General features: G+C 33.9%; 4 protein-coding genes across 5 annotated transcripts; 1 reads left to right on the forward strand and 3 right to left on the reverse strand.

Annotated features, from left to right (window-relative positions):
- The first annotated feature begins 1952 nt into the window (after window positions 1–1952).
- LOC122588935 lies at window positions 1953–6462 on the forward strand. Its single transcript, XM_043761155.1, has 4 exons — window positions 1953–2469; window positions 3243–4321; window positions 5739–5928; window positions 6066–6462. Exons 1-4 carry the CDS (start codon window positions 1998–2000, stop codon window positions 6191–6193), a joined length of 1869 nt encoding a protein of 622 aa, XP_043617090.1. The 5' UTR covers window positions 1953–1997; the 3' UTR covers window positions 6194–6462.
- Window positions 6463–7300: 838 nt separating this feature from the next.
- LOC122589326 (protein sym-1) lies at window positions 7301–11726 on the reverse strand. Its single transcript, XM_043761612.1, has 8 exons — window positions 11321–11726; window positions 10315–10402; window positions 10118–10212; window positions 9293–9365; window positions 8747–8839; window positions 8578–8664; window positions 8067–8147; window positions 7301–7523 (listed from the first exon to the last, which is right to left on the reverse strand). The coding sequence occupies exons 1-7, from the start codon at window positions 11662–11664 to the stop codon at window positions 8067–8069; spliced, it is 861 nt and encodes a 286-aa protein (XP_043617547.1). The 5' UTR covers window positions 11665–11726; the 3' UTR covers window positions 7301–7523.
- A 1376-nt stretch (window positions 11727–13102) lies between these two features.
- On the reverse strand, window positions 13103–15830 carry LOC122587039 (glutamine synthetase nodule isozyme). 2 transcript variants are annotated; one of them, XM_043759109.1, is made up of 11 exons: window positions 15757–15830; window positions 15331–15370; window positions 14983–15086; window positions 14796–14844; window positions 14552–14658; window positions 14332–14419; window positions 14118–14246; window positions 13833–13907; window positions 13625–13716; window positions 13357–13516; window positions 13103–13255 (listed from the first exon to the last, which is right to left on the reverse strand). In XM_043759109.1, the coding sequence occupies exons 1-11, from the start codon at window positions 15828–15830 to the stop codon at window positions 13103–13105; spliced, it is 1071 nt and encodes a 356-aa protein (XP_043615044.1). The 2 variants fall into 2 exon arrangements, with proteins under 2 accessions (XP_043615044.1, XP_043615045.1); XM_043759110.1 differs by lacking the exon at window positions 13357–13516 and having other exon boundaries at window positions 13144–13195.
- Window positions 15831–16541: 711 nt separating this feature from the next.
- LOC122586935 (dihydropyrimidine dehydrogenase (NADP(+)), chloroplastic) lies at window positions 16542–21518 on the reverse strand. Its single transcript, XM_043758968.1, has 7 exons — window positions 21066–21518; window positions 19418–19681; window positions 18766–18936; window positions 18512–18624; window positions 17836–18022; window positions 16956–17065; window positions 16542–16864 (listed from the first exon to the last, which is right to left on the reverse strand). The coding sequence occupies exons 1-7, from the start codon at window positions 21348–21350 to the stop codon at window positions 16708–16710; spliced, it is 1287 nt and encodes a 428-aa protein (XP_043614903.1). The 5' UTR covers window positions 21351–21518; the 3' UTR covers window positions 16542–16707.

The following is a 21518-nucleotide window of genomic DNA, read 5'->3' on the forward strand; positions in this document are numbered from 1 at the left end:
CTGAAATGAGAACATTATCATTTCGCAACGCTCAGGGCACCAACAATGTTATACGCCTTGACGCGGATGACCCTACTCGTCTACAAAAACACAAGTTTTTCTTAAACATATTGGTTTTCTAGGATTTTTTATATTGATCAAGTAGAAAGTCTAAATGATTGAAAATTTGTCTTGACTTAAATGCTTTTTGTTAGAAAACAGAAATCCTTGTGTAGTATACAAAGAATAGATGGAAGAAAAAATAAAATCTTAATAGTAGAACCCCTTAGAAGAAAAAAAAATGAAAGTGACAGAACTTCTTGAATAATGTTTTAACTAAGTAGTCATTACATAATTTATTTTTTTAAGTCATTTAAATTACTGTTTAAATTTAACACAAAGTATAATTTATTTTCAAAAGTCACTTTGTATCATTAATTTTTTTTTTGCTGTACTATTTAAACACATCATCAAATTAAAATATATTTTCAAAAAATGGTCCAGACTTTTTTTGAAGTATGTTATATTCTGTATCGACTTTAAGTAAGACAAAGACCTAAATAACTCATAAAAAATAAAATAATGATATAATAAAATGACAATAAGAATGAAATAAGTTTTTACCATTTAATTGTTATGTTTGATTGCTATATCATAATGGAGTGGTAATCATAAAAATTGATTAAAATATCAAAGGGATAAAAATAGGCATATACAGTTTAAATTTTACAAAATGTAGTACTTTTGAAGAATTTTTTTTTTCAATGATTATTTTTTATGATATACAAATTTGTAACGCCCAAAAATTCTAAACATTTTTTTTTAATATATCATTTATATAGTAAAACTCAAGCATCATTTATACTATTTTAAGATTATTAAGAACACTATAAACATATACAAACGATACACAATAAAACCCGAACCTAAAACGAAGAACACGTGAAACATTATAACTGGCAATAAAATTTGAGTCAATGGCCGTAAATTCATGGTTGACAGCCGTAAAATTACGGCCTAAATTATTACTGACCGTAAAAAGCAGCCGTAAATTCATGACTTAATTATAACTAACCGTAAAACCAACCGTAATTCGCTCATTGATTATTTTTGCACCTGTTGTGACACACGAAAATTTTATAAAGAACCGTAAATTTACGTTCCAGGCCTTTAATTTACGCACATATAAGTTTTGATATTTTGACCCATCTTAGCCATTCCGTAAACAAAACTTCATTCCAAACTTCACAAAAATGGGGATTTTAATACATAAACATAATAAACATATAAAACTTGTTCAAACTTCTTTTGACCCAAAATACTACCACACGGGCCATTAACCGAATGACTAGTTTCTACACATTTTGAAATGAAAAATTAAAAAATTATACTGTTATCTATAATATCTTATAAAGCAAACTAGATTTCTCCCTTAACTTAATTAAGAACCTGATAAGACAAAAATGCCCTTAAATAATCTTCTTACTAAGCACCCTCTCACGTGATATACCAACTATACCCTTCAACTATTTTCGTCTCTAGCAAAGTAAAACCCTATCAATGCCGCCACCAGATTGTCTTTCCCACCACTGTCGCATTGCGCGGGTACCATGCTCGTTTTTATAAATAGTAATAAAACTTGTAAGTGATATAAACGTAAATATCGTAAAAATTATTTATAGATCGAGGACTTTTTTTTATTTGATAAAGAAATGAGGTATACATGATTTTTTTATTTTTATTAATTTGTATCTTTATTTTTCAAATAGATTTAGATTTTGCTACATATTTGTAGAAATTTTATAAGTTGATTTGACACAAAATAAAAATTAGAAAGCATATCGTTATTTTTTTCTGTTTAAAAGTTGTAATTTAACAGATTTTTTTTTTAATGGAAGCTGGTTAAAAGATAAAATTAATGATTTATACATTTTGTTAGAAATTTCACAATGATTTGTGTGAGTCATGTACGGCAACTTCATGTAGAACATTCCAATTCTTTCACTCATCATCAAAAAATGCAATTCCACCGGAAATTCCACCACCATCATCACCACCACCTTCTCCGACCATTCACCACCTCACCTTTCACCATGTCAATCTCTTCATCATCATCATCCCCACCACCATCACCACAAGAAACCAAAACCCAAAACCAAAGTACACAACTAATCCAAAAAGTCCTAACTTACCATAACCAAACCAAACACTCTTTCACTAACTATTCCAAAGGCCCCAAAAATCTTGATTGGGAAAACCAGCCAAACCCATTCCGCCGTTACATTTCTTCCCCAATCCACCCTCTCATTCACCATAATGATGATTCCCAACATTCTCCGTTATATCATTCTCTTTTCAATTCCATTCCATTCCCTCCAAAACCCATCTCCCAAAGAACCCTTTCTGAATTCTTTTACAATTCCCTTGCTTTGTCTGCCTGGAAATCAACTCCCTTTTCTCAATGGTCTCTTAGAGTTAACCCCAGCTCAGGTATTCTTCCATGTTTCTTTCATTTTTATTCAATAAACAAACAGATATTTTATATATGGGAAAAACCAATATGCTGCTAGAAGCATGGAAGAAACATGCTTCCCCCTCACAAACTCCCCCCATGAAAATCACATGTTTGAATATAAAATCTCCCCCCTGAAAATCATGGTGGAAGTATGTTGCTAGAAGCATACTAGTTTACCCCTTTATATATATATATATATATATATATATATATGGAAAAGTGAATATAAGGCTGTACGACACCCAAGGTTAGGTGTGAAACCCCCCTCAGTTCTTCACACACAAATGTTTTTTAATATTTTCTGATTAATGAATAGATACTTGGACCCCCATGAATTTTATAGATTAAAAAAACAATATGCGAGTGTTCCACACCTAAACTTAGGTACCTAACAACCTTATATTATCATCCCCCCTGTATATGTGTATGTATCAACAAGGAGTTAACCTAGTGGTAAGGAAAATACTTGATGACCTTATGGTCTCAGCTTCAATCCCCGCTTGACACAAAAAATAATTCTTTTAAGGTTCCGTGACCATGAAGGCCCACATATGAAGTTTAAATACGCGGGTTTGATCCTAAGGGATGCCTAGATCATGTGGGGATTACAATGGAGGTATTGTACCGGCATCATATGACTCATATGGGGTGAGTTGATGGGTATCCAATTGTGGTATCCGGGCTAGGGTTCCCTCCATTACCCTTTTTTATATATATAATTATGTGTGTATGTTTTTGGTGTCTTCAGGTAATCTACACCCAACTGAAGCTTATATTATATCCCCACCTATTGAATTCATTTCTGATTCGTCTTTTGTTGCTCATTACGTCCCAAAGATTCATTCTTTAGAGATGAGAACTCATTTCCCATCTGGGTTTTTAGCCAATTTGATACCTGAGGGTTCTTTTCTTATTGGGTTTTCTTCCATTTTTTGGCGGGAATCTTGGAAGTATGGTGAAAGAGGGTTTAGGTATTGTAATCATGATGTTGGGCACGCAATTGGGGCGGTTGCGATGGCGGCTGCTGGGCTTGGATGGGATGTGAAGTTGCTTGATGGGTTGGGTCATGAGGATTTAAAGAAAGTAATGGGGCTTGAAGTTTTTGAAGATTTCGAAATTCCGTCAAGAATTGTGAAAGGTAAGTTAGATGAGATTGAATTTGAACATCCTGATTGTTTGTTGCTTGTTTTTCCTCATAATAATGATAATGGGGTGGGTGAGTTTGATGTAAATTATAAGGATTTGAGTTTAGCGATTTCGGAATTCAGTAAATTTGATTGGAAAGGAGAGGCTAATTCACTTAGTAAAGAGCATGTATGTTGGGATATAATCTACAGGACATCTGAAGTGGTTCAAAAGCCCTTAACTTTAGATAAAAAGTTTGATGTTGAACCGTTTGTAAAGAGTTGGACTTGTAGTGAGGATTCTTATATAGGTTTGAGTTTAAGTGAAGTTGTGAGGAAGCGTAGGAGTGCAGTTGAAATGGATGGAGTTACATCAGTGGAAAGAGATACATTTTATCAGATTTTACTTCATTGTCTTCCTTCGGGCTGTCATGAGAAGCAAAAAAGACCTTTGGCATTGCCTTATCGAGCCATGGATTGGGATAGTGAAGTGCATTTTGTGCTGTTTGTGCATAGAGTTGTTGGTTTGCCTAAAGGGTTGTATTTTCTTGTGAGGAATGACGAACACTTTGATGATCTTACGAAAGCCACAAAGTCGGATTTTAAGTGGGAGAAACCCGAGGGTTGTCCATCAGGGTTGCCCTTATATGAACTTGGGAGAGCTGATTGTACGAAGCTCGCAAAACATCTTTCTTGTCATCAGGTACTCATCTTTTCGTTATTGAAGATTTTAGATTTGTATTTACTACTTCATAACTACACTGATATTGACACGATCTTGGTAATTGCTTGGGTCATACATGTGTGTGGTTTCTAAGTCAGTCAGCATTTATGTGCGTGTGTCAAAATGATTATAGCGAAATCATAAACAGAATTTGATAGTAACTGTTCAAAGTTAGAAATGTATGGTTGATTTTTCAATTATCTCAATATTCAATTTTTGCCACCAAATTTCTACTCTTCTGATAAAGCTGAACCGAAATACCCAGAAATCAGAATCATCCTCTGTTATTTCTCAGGATGTTAAGTGCACATCCAAACAACCCCTTAAGGAGTGTTTGGATTTGCATGTTGGAACTGATTGTCTGGGTGTTGTGATTTTAAATGATCGGTTTTACAATGTTTGAATTAACATATTGTGTTTTTGTCCATCTATCTATAGAGTGATGCGATGGAGTGTAGTGCTTTGTATATAGCTCACTATCATGGTTTTTCATGTCAGCAAGTTTGTTAGAGACTTTGTTATTTTGTTAGATTCTGTGTTTCTGTTTTTTTATTAATAGCAAATATATAAACTGCTCTGCTCTACTTGTACAAAGGAAATAAGAAATCAATTGAGCTCCTCCATCTTCTCTTTTCATATATGTATCAGAGCCTTCTTAGCTCGTCTTTCTTCCATTCAATTAATTCATCTCTGTTTCTCTCATCACCTTAATGGATTAATCGATCCAATTGGGTTTGCCAAGTGTAATTCAAAGCTAATGGGGATGTCATAAGATGCAAAACTCGACCTTTCATATAAGGTAAAAGGGTGCCCGCGAGAGGCTGGTATAGATCACTGTGAAACATATTCTGCAGCAGTTGGAATGACCACCATAAGGTCCCTGATCTGGAGCCATCAACTTGATGGGAATACCGAGTTTCTCTATGAAAATTAGATGAGGAAATTCACAGGAAGCTACCTCAATCTAATTTTGTCTAATCCTGTTTGTGTTTTCCGTATTACCAAAGTGTCTTTATGAGTTTGAACAATGATTCAGCAATGGCACTCAAACACCTGATATTTGATTATATCATTTAAGACATCTGGAACACAATGAGTGCACCACTTTATACATTTCGTCTTTTATATCTATTCAACCGATCCTAATTATTCAACATTTCATATTCACTTTCAAAATACCCACTCAAAGTCCTCTTAGACCTGTAATTTATGCTGACAAGGTTCCAGACTTTCAGCCACTTGGGTTGTTCTGGGCTTTTTATGTAGGTTTGGGTCGTTAAGCATCATATGAGTTATTAATATGCTGATATTAAGAACTGTAATTATATCTAGGATTCACTACATGAGTCACAGATGCTCTTCAATTCATGCTAAACCAATGCTATTCTTGGTGTAGGATATAGCGGGTGATGGTTGCTTTAGCCTTGGTATGGTCGCCCATTTTGAACCATCCTTACGGGACAAGGGTGTGTGGATGTATCCCCGATTGTTTTGGGAAACAGGAATTCTTGGTCAGGTCTTGTACCTTGAAGCACACGCGGTTGGCATTTCAGCCACAGGCATCGGTTGCTTTTTTGATGATCCAGGTATGTAATTCATATACTAATTCCTCCAGTTATCGTTCCATAACATTTTTGCGTTAGTTACAAACTTTGACGCAGTCTTCACTTTTTAATGAATATATTGTGGTAAACGCATTGCTGAAAATTTTGTTGTATGTCAGTGCATGAGGTTCTTGGGTTGAAAGGATCGAACTATCAGAGCCTTTATCATTTCACAGTTGGTGGACCTGTCGTTGACAAACGTATAATGAGCCTTCCTGCATATCCTGGTCCTGGTGTTGATGCATAACAAACTCAGTGTGCTTTAAAAGCAGCAGTATACTTCACTCTATAATTTTGATTAGATGAGCCTATTTACCATCTTATAATTAGTTGGATAAGAGATTGAGAGCCAGTTTAGTGTCATAAGGTGTAATATTAACTGTTTCCTAATCTCGATCTTGCGAGAAATCTTCTTTAACAGGTACGAGTAATTGTTTATTTTATACAATTCATGTGGGTTGTATTGTAATTATAAGGTGTAATCGAAAAGATATAGTTAAAAAGAAAGATTCATTCTCTATGCATCTTACAGATTAATATACGTTCTTCTTTTATGATGTTAACATATAATCCGCAGATGATATGCGCAAAGTCCACACGCAAGTTGAATGCTCAAAACAACTCACTTCTGTAATTCTAATTTAAGTTAGGGATAATAGAAGGCCAGGCTAAAAATTGCCCCAGAAGTAGCGTCTGTTACACACTATATGAGTAGCAATGATACATGAGCTGTGTTTGTGTGTGTGTGTCAAGTATTTTATCAACAACGTGTTCGTAGTACACACCTTTGGGTTTAAACATACACATCAATTGCATCAGTTGCTCTCTTGATGCATAACCGCATCAAGTGACTGGTGTTTATATACCAAACCGAAGATCCCATGAAAGCGGACGAGGGATTAAATTGCAATGGAATTCTACCACACGATTGATGTAGAACTGACTTCATAGGCAATGGCGTGTTTTGTTACGACTTAGAGATGCAAAGCTTCTGTTATGTTTCTAACTAAAGGACACCATTTTGGGTGGTTCTACATGCAAGTTTAGCCTTTTTAGGATATTCTCCTCTCTTGTTTTTTTAAAAATTTGCCATGTATCGTAATTACTAGACAATGAATTTACTGATTTGGGCACAAGTACCAATTTTATTTTAATATTATTATATACTCTTTTTTTTTTTTTTCTTTTTTTTTTTTTATCATTACTTGTATAGTATATCACGATAACTTGAGTTTTTACTTCATGTCAACTTAACAATAGCTTTGGTAGTGATTTGCATTTCATATCATTGTATTTTGAACTATATATCGACCAAAATACTTTTTGAGAAAAGAAACCAAAGCAACTAACAAAAGAACAAATAAATGTAATGTCTGGATAAATGATGGAAGTTACTTCAAAATTACAAGAGAGATTTCAAAAACAAAAGCAGCTCCCCCAAAAAAACTCCTATGTAAGAACTTGTCTCATGTAAAAGTCGTTAAAAGCATACAAGGATATCCCTTTGGCTTATACAAACTTAACCATGTGAGAACATAAATAGCAGGATAAGATCTCTACAGTCTGTCCATTTTAACCTGCATGTCACAAACACATGTCAAAAACCAAACATTCTACAAAGCACGCGCACCTTAAAGTGTGGTAGTTTGTCATGAGAAATTTGTGATACATGTTAAATGCTGTTTCCATCAAGCAAGAATAGGACTATATCAAATCTAGTACCTAGTATCTAGTATAACTAAGTCTTTTGGGAAGTGGTAAATGTAACTTGCAGTGCCTCTGCCACATGTAAAAGTTGTGGACTTGTGGCATAGGCAAATTACATCTGCAGAGTGCCTATCTTTTTTAGTTTTACACTCAAAATACATGAAACATTTCTACAAAAGCTACATTTCTTCTAGAACGGGTTTTGGTTCATAAGATTCCTTTGATCATTACCAGACCAATTTTATATTTGACTCACAGGAAAACACACTCCTTCAACTATTTGGCCCGTCTTACCTTGCATAAAACTTGATAAAACGTGAATTCGATTTAGATACAAAATCCCAAGAAGAATTTCAACATTCTTGAAAGGAAAGAGAAGCTAAGAAGATGAAACAGATAGATACGAAACTTGCCTATTTTGCAATTACTTCTTTGTGAGCTTTATACGATAGAATTACATTCCACACCAATGCAATAAAGTTAGCTGCAAGGACCTGTAAAACCATAATGTAGGAAGTAATATAAATAAAAACACCAAGAAGTGATAATGGGTAAGTGTTTAATAGTGAGTTTTCGAAACTGCTTATACGATACATCATAATCATAATTGAATTATCAATGGTAATAGACCGGGATAAAAGCAAGCATGTTTAGATGAGTTTTTGTTTGTAGTTGCAATAATCAAATAATCGTTCTGAGTGTTTGGTGATTCTGATAATTTAGATTACAAATACGAAAAATAACCAAAAAAGAGATTCTTTTATATTATTTGAGCATAAATGTAATGTTGACAATATATTTTTCTATTGCAATAATAATACTTTTGTAGATTATTTGTTGATGAACTCTAATTATTACAAGAGATGTATTGATTATCCAAAACTAATTATTTGACCACAATGAAAAAGATCGAGCAACTCAAACCTGAAACTGTTGGGGAACAAATCGGAAGTTGAGGAATTGGAAAGGTATCCATAGCTGCCAATTTGCAATAACAGAAGATAGCCACTCCTAAAAAAGAACAATCAATTTTACTTCAGATAAGTTTATATGGTTAACAAATTTCACAAATATCATAAACATAAAAATAAACCTGCTGAAGCTTCGGCATAACTTGGGATGGCCTCCCTTCTAATGTTACCAACGTTGATAAGAAAACTCCAATAAAAGCAGGGGCAAATATAAACTGAAAATAATCGAAGTTTTAATAGAAATTTTTCTACTAAGCTATAAAATCTAGAGGTGGCAAAATGAGTGGGTTGGGTGGGTTAGCAGATCTATACAGGTAAGCTTAGTGCAGGTCAAAATGGGACAGGTTGGTCTGGGCCCAGAAACACTTCGCACAAAGTCTTTTTTCAACTCATGTTAAATATGTTACAATACAATTTTATTACAGCTATAATCCAACTTTTGTTAACTAAACTTATTAAAAGAAAGTTTAATGCATTTGAACGACTCTTAACCCATTTGACCTATTCAACGCGTTTTCTTTTTGGTTAACTAATTTAGCATAACGCATTTGACGCATCAGAGATACAATATAACCCAAATCAAACCATTTTACATGTAAATGGGTTGAACTTGCCACCTCTAAATTCTCCATCTTAAATCAAGCCAAAATAATTTAGGAAAAAGCTACCTGATCAATTACAAGCCGCAGAAGAGCACCTGAACCTCCGGTCATTGTCACCAATTTACTCAGGTATAAGTACCTATGAGTAGACAAATTTTTACATACATATGCAAACCATTTCAAGCCTATATACTTCAAGAAGACAATCGAATAAATAGATTATGATACGTAAGCAAGGAGATAGAATATTGTCTCGATTACAACGTTTACTCCCCAACAACTTACAACTGTAACGAGGTTGATATTTCACTGACATAAGAAAATTGCGCATCACTAGATATAAAGTTAAAACGTTTACAGCAACGAAAGTTTCAATTCACGAATCAAGTTAAACCCTTTTTCATTCCTAGTATGTATCCTTTTGAGATTTTGCCACTTAGGTCTGCTACATACAAATTCTAGCACCGTATTCTCTTCACTAGTTCATTGATTTTTTAAATTAAGAGTCTTTTAACCTTCATATTGAAGTTGGCTTCTTGCACCAGTAACCTGTGTTTTTCTACACTAGTTCAACGCAATGGTATACACTTGAGGGGTACTATACATCTAGTAGGGTTTATTTAAAGCTGTAAATCTTTCGGCAAACATAATATTTGGGCGAAGAAGTAAAATCATACCATTATGTTGCTAAATTGACTAATCAAGTATCCCTTTCAAGTTCATTACATAACTTTTCATCCCAAGAGATTTTAATATGTGTGAGCTTGTCCAGAAAATTTTATTTAATCATATTTAGTCTTATTTTTTTTAGAAAATCAAATTACTTTTCATCAACAGTCCATGTTACCAATATACACAACCATTACTTGAACAAGACTTTTATGTCTTTACCAGAAATGCAATGTCGGTCCAACCAACGCCATTCCCAAAAACGTGAAAAGTGACACCCGCTTCAGATCCAGTGATGGAACTTGGTCAATAACAACCTGATGCATACAAGCATAGATCAAAAAGGGGCCAGACTGTAAAACATATAACGACTACTTTGTTCATGTAACCAGTGATTAAACAATAAACAATTAACTGACCTGGCATATTATGTCTCCAACAAGGGTCAGTAGTGCAGATGTCACCGCTTTCGTCAATACGGGATGTGCCTCAAGAAGAGCCAGATACCTACGGTAGTACAAAGTTAAAGTGGCTAATGAGTGCATAAATAGTTTTTCACCAAAAATAATTAAACCCACATATAATCAACCAAATTGAAGAAAACGATCATACTACAGATTATTACCAACTATTGCCATAGTGAAAATGTACAATGTTTTGCGAAGCGATATGGAAGTGACTGATTATGTGATATACAATAAACGGATTAGATAATCAACTGTAAAAATAGGAGCTGCAGGAGACAGTGTTTGGATGTGTTTAATATGCACTTATGCTGTTTAAGGTTGCAATAATTACTTATTTTCTGTGTTTAATATTTTCTGATCACTAAAGCACGTACATGTTAAACACCCCCTATATAATCAAATTATCACAATCAGTTTGGTTGCAAATATTCCAAACATGACCATTCAAAAAATCTGATTCTGGTATGTCCACCCATACCAGAAAGTGAGAAATCAACAACTTTGTTCACAAAGTTCTCCCCTTTACATTGTAACCAACTGAATTACATGCCCGAGGACTGACCCGAAAGTTGTAGTTGAACATGAAAATTCCCAAAATCTCTAATCACCAGGCTACCTGATTATTTGACCCCTTCAAAGACTGGAAACCTAATGACACACTTATAAATGCATAACAAACATATATACTTTCACACGCCGACACACTCTGCCAGAGGTTTTTCAGGAAAAAGTTTTTCTACCTATGTAAAGGTATGATTATCTACATCTCACCCCCAAATGGGATGAAAACATAAACGCAATAATCACATAATCACTAAGTAGGATAGAATGCCGTTCAAAAAAAAAAAAAAAATCACTATCCAAACTAGATAATCAACAGGTATCCAAAATAAATAGTTACAAATTTATATAAATATAAATTCAATGCAAATTCCAAAACGAAATTAATAAAAATTACCATGCAATAAAAGACCACTTATTACCACCACCGCCACCACCACCAGAACCACCACTACCACCACCACCACCACTTCCACCACCACCACCACCACCCGACCCGACTCGAAACACATTCTGACCCAAATTCAACCTATTTCGAAGCAACCCAAATTCACTGATCCAACTTTTAGATGGTAAAAAGCTTCTAACTTTAAGGCTTGTAACATGATCTTTTTTGGTGGCATTATTAAGTATATGGAATTTGGGTTTTCTGATGTGGGTGTTTTTAAAGATTGGAAATTTATGGCAAAAGATTAATGGGTTTGATGCCATTGTTGCTAATCTTATGTTACTTGTAAGCATTTTTGTGTTTGATAAAAATTTTCAAAGAGTTCCAGCAAAAGGGTTTATCAAATTGGAGTTTGTGCAACCTCAGGGTTTGGACTTTGGAGGAATTTAAGGTTTCTGCAGATGGTCCTTCAACTTTCATTGTAATGTTAGTTTGAACCCTATACATCTACTTCTTTTACAAATAATATTTTCTGAATTATTTCAATCATTTCTGAACACCGATTGATTTATGGTGCTTTGGTTTGCCCGAGTTATATTAGACCATTATTATAAGAAGATGAAATAGGTAGATAAACAGAAATAATGAGAAAATAAATGGAGTTAAAGGTAGCTAAAAGGAAAATAGGAGAATTCATCTAAGGTGAAGTAGTAACTATGAGTCTATTTTTGTTTTTTATATCTTATTTGTTTTATTTTGATTATTATGTTATAGGTATTGTGGGGTATGATAAGTATTAAATTTGAAAGTGAATGGTTAGAAGAAAATTAAAAAAAAAATGTAAGAAGGTGAAGCTAATGACAAGAAAAAGTTTAAGGGAAGTAGATGAACGATTATAAATGGTCTTAGGGGTAAAGGATAGGTAATGCAAAAGCCATAGGGATGACGCATATTTCTAGGATTCAATTTGAATTTAACAATCTTTAAGGGGTAAACAAAATTTTTTTCAACAAATTTTTTTTCTTATAGTTTCTTTAGACTGTCATTCTAATCTACTCCTACTCTTAAATTACACACATACCTAGGATGAAACTCATGTTTTTTGAAAAATTTCTATTAATCCACCCCACAAATGTGCATACGTGTCTCTAAATTACACGCATGCCTATGGACCAGTTCTGAACCGGTTCTTGGTCAATGTTTGACTGCTTTTTTCAGGGTTTTTTCGGTTTTTTGTCCAAGAACCGGAATTTTGGATCCAAAAATGGAACCGATTCCTATCTATCGGTTCCTAAGAAATCAGTTCCAGTTCCTAAATAATCCGAACCATTTTTTTTTTTGGAACCGGTTTTTTTTTCCCATGTCTAATTATAACAATAATTCTCGAGGTTACTACTTTGGCTTTATAAAGAGTAAAAAACTAGATGGCCTAGCATGTGGGGGCATATTCTTTGTGAATAAAGAGGTAACAGACTCAAACCTTTTTCAAAGGAATTGTATGAAGTATGAACCTATTTTTAGTGAGTTGTAGTGTCAAAAAGACCATCGAGATCAAAGGTGTCAACCTATACATCTGTGAAATATATAAGTACACCCACATTAATATTAATATATAATATATTAGATTAGAAGTAATTGGTAAACATATGCATCCTTGTTAACAAAACATAATCATAAAAAGATCCTAATAAGTTTTGGAAAGCCTAGATACCAAAGATAACAAGAAGTCAAAAACATTAAGGATTTACAAAGATGCTAAAAAGTTTAACAAACAATGATTCAAAAGACTGATCAAGGCTTCCACAAGATGGTTGTTTCGACAATCATGGAAGTCACAGTGTAAGGATCCATGTTTGATGACGGCCTTCGGTCCTCAAAGTAACCCTTATTGGCTTTCTCTGTCTCCCTTCCGACCCTAACTGATGCTCCACGATTCGCAACACCCTGTAATTGGATATGTTTTTATAATGTGATAACTTACAGATAATGTGACGCATGGAAAAAGCAAGTTTTGATGTATTGCTAGTTGAAAGGATTTAACTTACCCATTTGAAGTTACTGATATCGGCTGTCTCATGCTTGCCAGTTAGCCGGCGCTCATTGCCTTCTCCATAAGCAAGGATATGTTCCTTATGCTTCTTTCCGAGCTTTTCAATTGCCTTCTTTATCACCTCATAACCTCCATCACTTCTCATTGATTTTGTGCTGCATAAAAAATACCCATTAGTTAACTTTTGACCATTTGTCAGATGGTAAAAAATATACTAAAATGTCTTTGTATGAGTTTGAATGACTCAATCTATCTGCACATACCTGTAGTTTGTGTGAGCACCTGCTCCATTCCAATCCCCCTCAACTGGTTTTGGGTCGAAAGAAAGAACCACTCCTGCCATCTCAGTTATCCTCTACAAATTCAAATAATATATCCTTATAAAACATTGGATAAATTTATCTCTGTTTCTTACTTAGCATATATGAAACTATATGAAAATATTATGTCCAACCCTTCAAGCATTAGTACCTCTAAAATGTAGCGAGCTACCCAGACTTGGTCACCAGCTGAGATGCCAATAGACGGGCCAACTTGGAATTCCCACTGCTCATAGGTAAAAATTATTAGAATTCAGATGAATTTATCTATCAACATTTAAAATTTAGAAGAAAAAACAGAAAACGAAGTCAGTAAACTACATCGATTAGAAACAAAAATGCATCTTCGATTAGTTTGGATAATGGAGTTGATCAAATTTTATGATATTTTAGATCAAATTTTATGATATTTTAGATCATAAAATCTTGTTGATACCTGGCCCGGCATAACCTCTCCATTGGTACCACTGATATTGATACCGGCATACAAACAAGCCTTGTAATGAGCATCAACAATATCACGGCCAAAAGCCTTATCAGCGCCAGTACCACAATAATATGGCCCCTGTCCAAACCAGTCGATACAAGACTCAATGTTAACTATATATATGCGTATCTTTACTTATGAAAAAATAAAAACTAAGAAATACCTGAGGTCCAGGGTACCCTCCAATAGGCCACCCAAGTGGCCACTTTACTTCCTTTTGTATCAAAGTGTACTCTTGCTCTATGCCAAACCTGTTTTTTTTGTCATCGTTAGATAGAGCAGTCGTTTTATTACAACAACTGCATTATATCATCTTGATACCACGAATAAGAGAATGCATTAACGCTACAAATCATTTAGGTGAATGAATATATATAGCGTACCAGGGTTCTTCGGCAAGGACATCAGAATGGCTGAATACTTTTGCAGCATGGTAACGCTTATTAGTTGGGATTGGATCTCCTTGTGGCGTGTACGAATCACACATCACCTACGAATATATTCAAAACAATATATCATAATCTTTGCTTACAATCTATAAACTATCATGAACAAGTTTCAAAAATCAAAACACTTGATATCAACAATTCAATATATCATATACGTTCTATATAATTATAAGCTTACAAGAATATTGTTGCCTCTTCTGAATGGATCCTTAAATATTGCTTGAGGACTAAGGGCAGCATACAACATTGTAGTTAATAGAAGATACATAAATGCACAAATATATCATACTTTTTATGTATAGGCATATATGTGTAATAATGTGTTAATGAGGTAAATTTTGGAAAAATGAGATGTAAAAACTAACTATAGAATGACTTCACTGTCGTCGCCTGGGGCTTGTCCGGTACTTGATCCATCGTAATTCCATTTTGGCAGCTTTGACGGATCAGAAACAGGCCCGGGAAGGGTCTATATATAGAGGTAAACACATACATTAAAAAAAAAGTATAAATTACGCGTGTAAGTTTCAACCTTTACTTTTAATCATCATTCGAACCTCTATTAATTTTCATATACAAAAAGACTTAATAACGCATACATTGTTGATGTTTTTCACGGTTTTTAAACTTCTATTTTCATAAATTGATAAACTATATAAGTAATGTGACCATATATATTACAAACTATAATTATAATCAGAAAAGTAGATTACCCTGGCTTTGCTTCTTAGGTCCATACCAGATCCACCAATCCTGCCAATTAATCACACTTAAAAATCAACACATTTGACATTTACATTAACAAATAATATCTACTATCCTAACACACATTAAACTTAGGCACATTAAAAAAAACAACGTACACGGTATACCAACATTTTTTTAGGTACATTGACAGTAAATAACATCACAACCTTTTATGATCTTAAAATATCGTTTCATGTCTTACAAAAAAGCTTGAGACGTTACTTAGCCAAAGTTTCAAGTCAAATGATTTCTCTTATCCAACTTCACTCAAATATTTTCGATTACAAAGTATCTAGAGTGTTACGAAATAAAAAACTATCTCGATTTCTCTGAGTATAATACGTATAGAAAGGATTATTAGCTAATTAATACTTAGGAAATAAAATATATACCATATGTATTCTGCAATGATCTTATCAGTGCTACCAGAGACATCAAGGTTAATTAAATCTGAAAGAGCAGACATTTTTCTAAATTGTGAATAATTTTTTTTTTTAACTTAGGTAAAAATGACCTTCAGATATATAGTTGTGTTTTGATTTATAGAGATAGAGTTGAGAGATTTATGGAACCTTTTTAGAAAAATAATATAAAAAAAGTGTAAGTTGACAAAATCAATAATCTACGTTGAGTTCGTTATTAACTGTATATCTATTTCTATCTTTGAAATGGTAAAAACAAATCTTTTTTAATTCCTTTTGACAAATAATTAATAAACTGTAAATTGTAACATTATTAATAACGAATTTTTAAAATGCATACACACACTATTTAAGTAAACTGAAAATTTCCCAACTATTCCGATTATTTGGCAAACATCACATGTTTGATTTTTGTAAAATAAAAAATAAGGTTTGAAAAGTAAAAGCATGTTTAAATCATTTATCTAAAAAACCTGAAATCCTGTACCGAAATTCTGATTTATATTATAACAGATATATAACAGAATACCTAAATACCAAGTCAAATCATGTGGGTTATGAGGATAATTCGGATTTGGTTTTGGGTCATTGAGCAATTATAAGCACATGTTATCGTTTTTTCTTTTTTTGAAAAGGAAAGTGATACTCGTATCAGTAAGTAAACGCCGCTTGTGGTGCATACAGTACTGTACGCGTACTAAGTACAAGTTCTCGTGCCTTGTCTAAAATAGCTCAAGAAAAGAAGAAGAAAAATGTAAAGCATATGAACACAATCACTTTATTGGTAATGGTTAGACGTACATTTTTACATAAAATCTTTCCAGAAATGAAAAAAGGTAACAAATTGTTCTGAACAAATACCACAGCATATGATCAACTTTTTTTTGAACAAAAGAAAATAACTTTTATTGTAAATCTTGATTAATTAGAAACCATACTTTCACTTTCTTTCACAAATCCATCTCCAGTCCAGTCTTTGTCAGATTGCAGTCCTTTCTTGATTGCTCGTCTTTCTCTGATCGCTTCTTGTTGTATTCTCACAAGTTCAGTGTGAGTTGTGAAATATTGAAGAGAGGCCCTGCGTAAAAACCATTGAGTTCAGAAAAAATTAAAATGTGTCTTTAGGTTATATATTTTTGTAAAGATGTGGTTTCAGGGAGGCTGCATACCCTCTAAATTCTTCTATGGTTGAAAAGTTGTGAGTTCTCATGAAGTCTTTGAGCTCTGAGCAGAGTTTTGATACCAGATCGTACCCGTACATCATCACTCCGGTGCAGACCTACAATCACAAATAGATACATGATTTTCATAAACCCAAGGAATCAACTTCAATAAGGTAAGATCTATTCTTCAATATAATGGACCATCTTTATTTCGATAAAGATTGACAAGGAAAATTACTAAACTAGATTAAACTACGCAACGGTCTGTACACTGATAAAACATCTTTTGTAACCACACCATCTTTGACACAATTACACAAATAAATTATAGAGAACAATTAAATGTTTCAAAACTGTTTCAGGTTAACCCAACCTAGCTGGTATAAAAACTACCCATGTTAACCAGTTACCCATCCACCAATTTTACCACCTCTAGCGTCATGCCGTGCCAGGACTCAGGAGTTGTGTTGAGTTAAGGCTGACAACCGGTTTGCTGACTGATAGGTGGCAAAACAGATGTAATGGGACAAATAAATACGGTTTGACACGGCCATTTTTTTGTTGGTTTACAAGAAACTATCTGAAAAGCTATCGAATTAATTTGATAAACTACTTTGACAAGGTTTCAACTTGAAAATACACTTTATGTGACTTTTAAATCGTTTCACCTGACCTGTTTTTTCTGTTAGCTAGAGTTGACCTGTTATGATTGAAACACAACAAAAATTGATCTGTATTCAGAAATAAGGCTTGAAAGCGCCCTCTAAAGTAATGCTAGACGCGATGCAACTTAGAAATGGCACATATAGCATATGAGTGCATCTTTTTGCACACTGTAGTAAAATAACTAAAAAAATATTAAAATGGTACTAAAACAAGATCAAACCTGAACGGTATTTGCACCAAGAAGAATGAATTCAGCAGCATCGCCACCTGTCTCAACTCCTCCAATCCCAGAAAGAGAATAGTCTCCATCTTGAAATTCCTTCTTCATCATTTGTGCAATGCTCATTACTTTTCCAAGTGCAATAGGATGGACAGCTTTGGAAGAGTAGCCTCCGGGAGTTGAATATCTGAAACCATACAAGTATGTAAGTTTCCACGGCAGATAAGCCCATGTAAAAATGCTAAATGAGTGGGACAACTAGGACTGATATTGACTCAAAAGGGTTCAGGTCCAAACAAACCGTTTTTGGTACTGATCAAAATGGAATGACTCAAAAATTTCTTTTGTCCAATAGTCTATAAATTTTAGATGTAATTAGTGTGTAATATAATTGAAAAACTTCTATCTTTTAAATGGCAACCGTAAATTTTGAAAAGAAAATATCAAGAGCTTTTCACCATTAAAAATACACTTAAGAAGGATTTTATCATATTTGACCACTTAACCCACTTTCTATTTACCTCACTTATTTTGTTTAGCCATTGATCAGCCTAAAATATAACCCAGATTGACCCATCCATAAGTACATGGGTCAAATGTGCCACCTCCAAAAAAGTTGTTGAATTGGATATACATAATTTTTTTTGAAAGGAGAATTGGATATACATATACTAACCCCTCGACACACGGTTCGGGATGTAATGTCTTCAAATTAATGCCCATAACGCTCATAATTGTGTTAATTGCAGCTACACCCTCGCACCCGGATCTCAGAGACACCCTGGCTGGCTATAATAGAAAGCGTTCATGTGTCACTAGATGGTAAGGACAGATGTTTGTGAGGTATATGGACAACTATTGTTGTCCAACTACTCGAAAACATGAGAAAACAATCTACAAATTCAACTACAAATAGTCAAACACTAATACCTGAGTGATGTCAGTGATATTTGGAGTCATCTTTGCCCAAACGGGAACTGTAGCTTTCGCATTGATCCATCCACATACCTCTTCCAGAAGATCACAATCTTGCCCAACCGCAGCCCCCATTTTCCTTTCAGGCATACCATGAGGGCAAGAGAAGTTGATTTCAAGAGCATCCTATAAAATTATTCAACAACAATTACATGCTAGAACTAACTAAAGAATGACATTTGACTTCAATGAACTTGAATGTTTCTTATAAAGGCAACGCACGATGGGTAACATGTCACAACGGGTTTGGATTGAAAATTTGAAATGGATCAATTTAGTACAGTAAAAACAAACCAGGTTGGGAAGCAAACTCCTTTTTGGTCCATTTGTAAAATAAATTAAGGTTTAAACGATGGTTACAAAAACACAATACTTATAACAGTAAGCTAAATCTTTGAATAGATACGATTGGGAAGGTTCTAATTGTATGCATTATAAATAGATATCTGGCGACTTTCAACCGTGTCAGCCATCCAACTCATTTAACCTATCCCTATTTAGCTAAAAACAAATGTATTTGATTTGTTGGTTATGACTGTAACCCAAATTGACCCATTTATAAGTAAATGCATAAAATTGTCACTTTTAGTTATTTACAATAACTTACAATCCCTGTTTGCTCCACTCGGTCAATAAGCTCCTCCCATGCGGCTTTGTTGTACTCCTCCATAATCGAGGCAATAAGTATCCTATCAGGATACTCTTCTTTCAATTGTTTAAACTCCTTCAACATTGTTTCTAATGGTCGATCACTAATAAGTTCGATATTCTCCCATCCAATAATCTGCCCTTTGGCCGAGCCATTTGCTCCCGCTCGTAACCTTGCATATCTAGGTGTAACATTAACAACTTTTGCAGCATCTAGTGACACCTGAATATTAACTCTTAAAGTTAGAAACTCCATTTAAACAAACAAAAAATCGAAACCGTCATTATATCAAAACTAAATTCTATGAAATTTACAAACCCAACAACACTTGAGTAAGGAAATTTAAGGGGTGTTTGCATGTGCTTTTTTAAAAAGTAACTATTGCAACCTCAAGAATAAAAAGATGATCAATTGAATAAAGCTAGAGATAGACATGTCAATTATTGTTATTGATCAGAACAATCAGTTCTCTATAACTCTATAAGTAACTTTCAAAAAGATTGAAATTCCGGCAACCACAACTGATCAACACCATACCACTTTAGACTCTATTATGTGAAAGCTAAATCAAGCTTGCCTAGCAGTCCACTTAGATGGTGGTCCAACCAACTAATCCAAAGGAAACTCGATGGGGATTGAACCCGGTATATTTTTCAACCGCACCCATCTCCAAAACCAACTAGGCTACACGGTAAAGGCTACTACAAACAACTTCTAAAATCCTCTTCAACAATCTTTAATTATTTTAAACATTAATTATCGCATAATCAAAATCATAACATCTTTTCCTCGAAGACTCAAAAGTCAAAACCGAACAAGTTTACACATTTAAACACCCCCTTAAATCCTTATGTTGGTTAAACCATCATGATCATCAATAATCAAAAGTATGGTCGACTATTTCACAGAATTCTTGAAAAAATTAAGAGCCTTAACTAGAGTTGACTAATGAGGCTCAATGCATCATTGATGATGGATCCCCAAAAATCCAAGAACAACCAACTTGTTATTCATTTAGTTAGGAATAAGATCCTCTCAATTTGAGATTAACATGACAATGCATGTTCTGGACCCCCTTAGTTAAATGTAAAAAGTAAGTCCCGTCGTAGGACCTACTATCTTTATGTGGGATAATGTGATCAGTTAGCTGATCACCACATCGGTTTGAAAGGATCTTAATCCTCGTAACTATGCACAAAAAGAAATTCCTTTTCTTTTTCTCTAATCTAACAAATGACCCTTCTTAAAACAAATAATGATCATGCATTAAACTTAACTCTAAAATTTCATTTAAACTACTCAAATTCAAGAGTATAATCACTTACTTAACACTTTACTAACCACTTAATAATGATCAAATAACAATAAATACTTTCATGCACAAATTTTAAACCTTTTTATCATTATCACTTTCATCTAATGATTTTTATTAGTCCCCACCAACCGACTGATCCTACAGTAAATCGCGTAACGTTATGGTTCAGATTCCCTGATCGCTTTTATGCCACGTGTCCCCACCACTAGACTATCATCTCAAAAACTCATCTAATATATTAAAAATAGTAAAAGTAAATTAAATAAAAAACAATAAAGAAAAAAGGATTACTGTTTTAGCAATGACAGCACCCCATCCTTCATCAAAAGCTTTCTTCATAACTTTATAATTAGTCCCAGGTGGACCCGACCCGATTACAAACGGGTTAGGCATATGAAGCCCATTAACATTTACACTTAGATCAGGCTCTTGTTTTGTTTCTGAATTACTAGCAAATATCTTGAAATTACTCCTACTACTATTACTACTAAATCTTGCTCCTCCGTTCCAACGCCGGTGAGTCGCCGGAAAAGACACGCCGGAGGTGAAATGAGCTGAACCCATTAAAGATGACATAATACCCAGATATAAAAATCAAAACTTTATTGTTGAAATGATGGAATTTTCAGATTGTGATTCAAATGAGGAAAAAATATATGTAAGGAGAAAATGATGAAAATGAATATCTTGGAATCCCAGTAAAATGATTATTTTTATTTTTAGTATTATTGTTATTGTTATCGG

The sequence above is a fragment of the Erigeron canadensis genome, chromosome 2 (assembly GCF_010389155.1).
Source record: "Erigeron canadensis isolate Cc75 chromosome 2, C_canadensis_v1, whole genome shotgun sequence".
Classification (NCBI taxonomy): Eukaryota; Viridiplantae; Streptophyta; class Magnoliopsida; order Asterales; family Asteraceae; genus Erigeron; species Erigeron canadensis.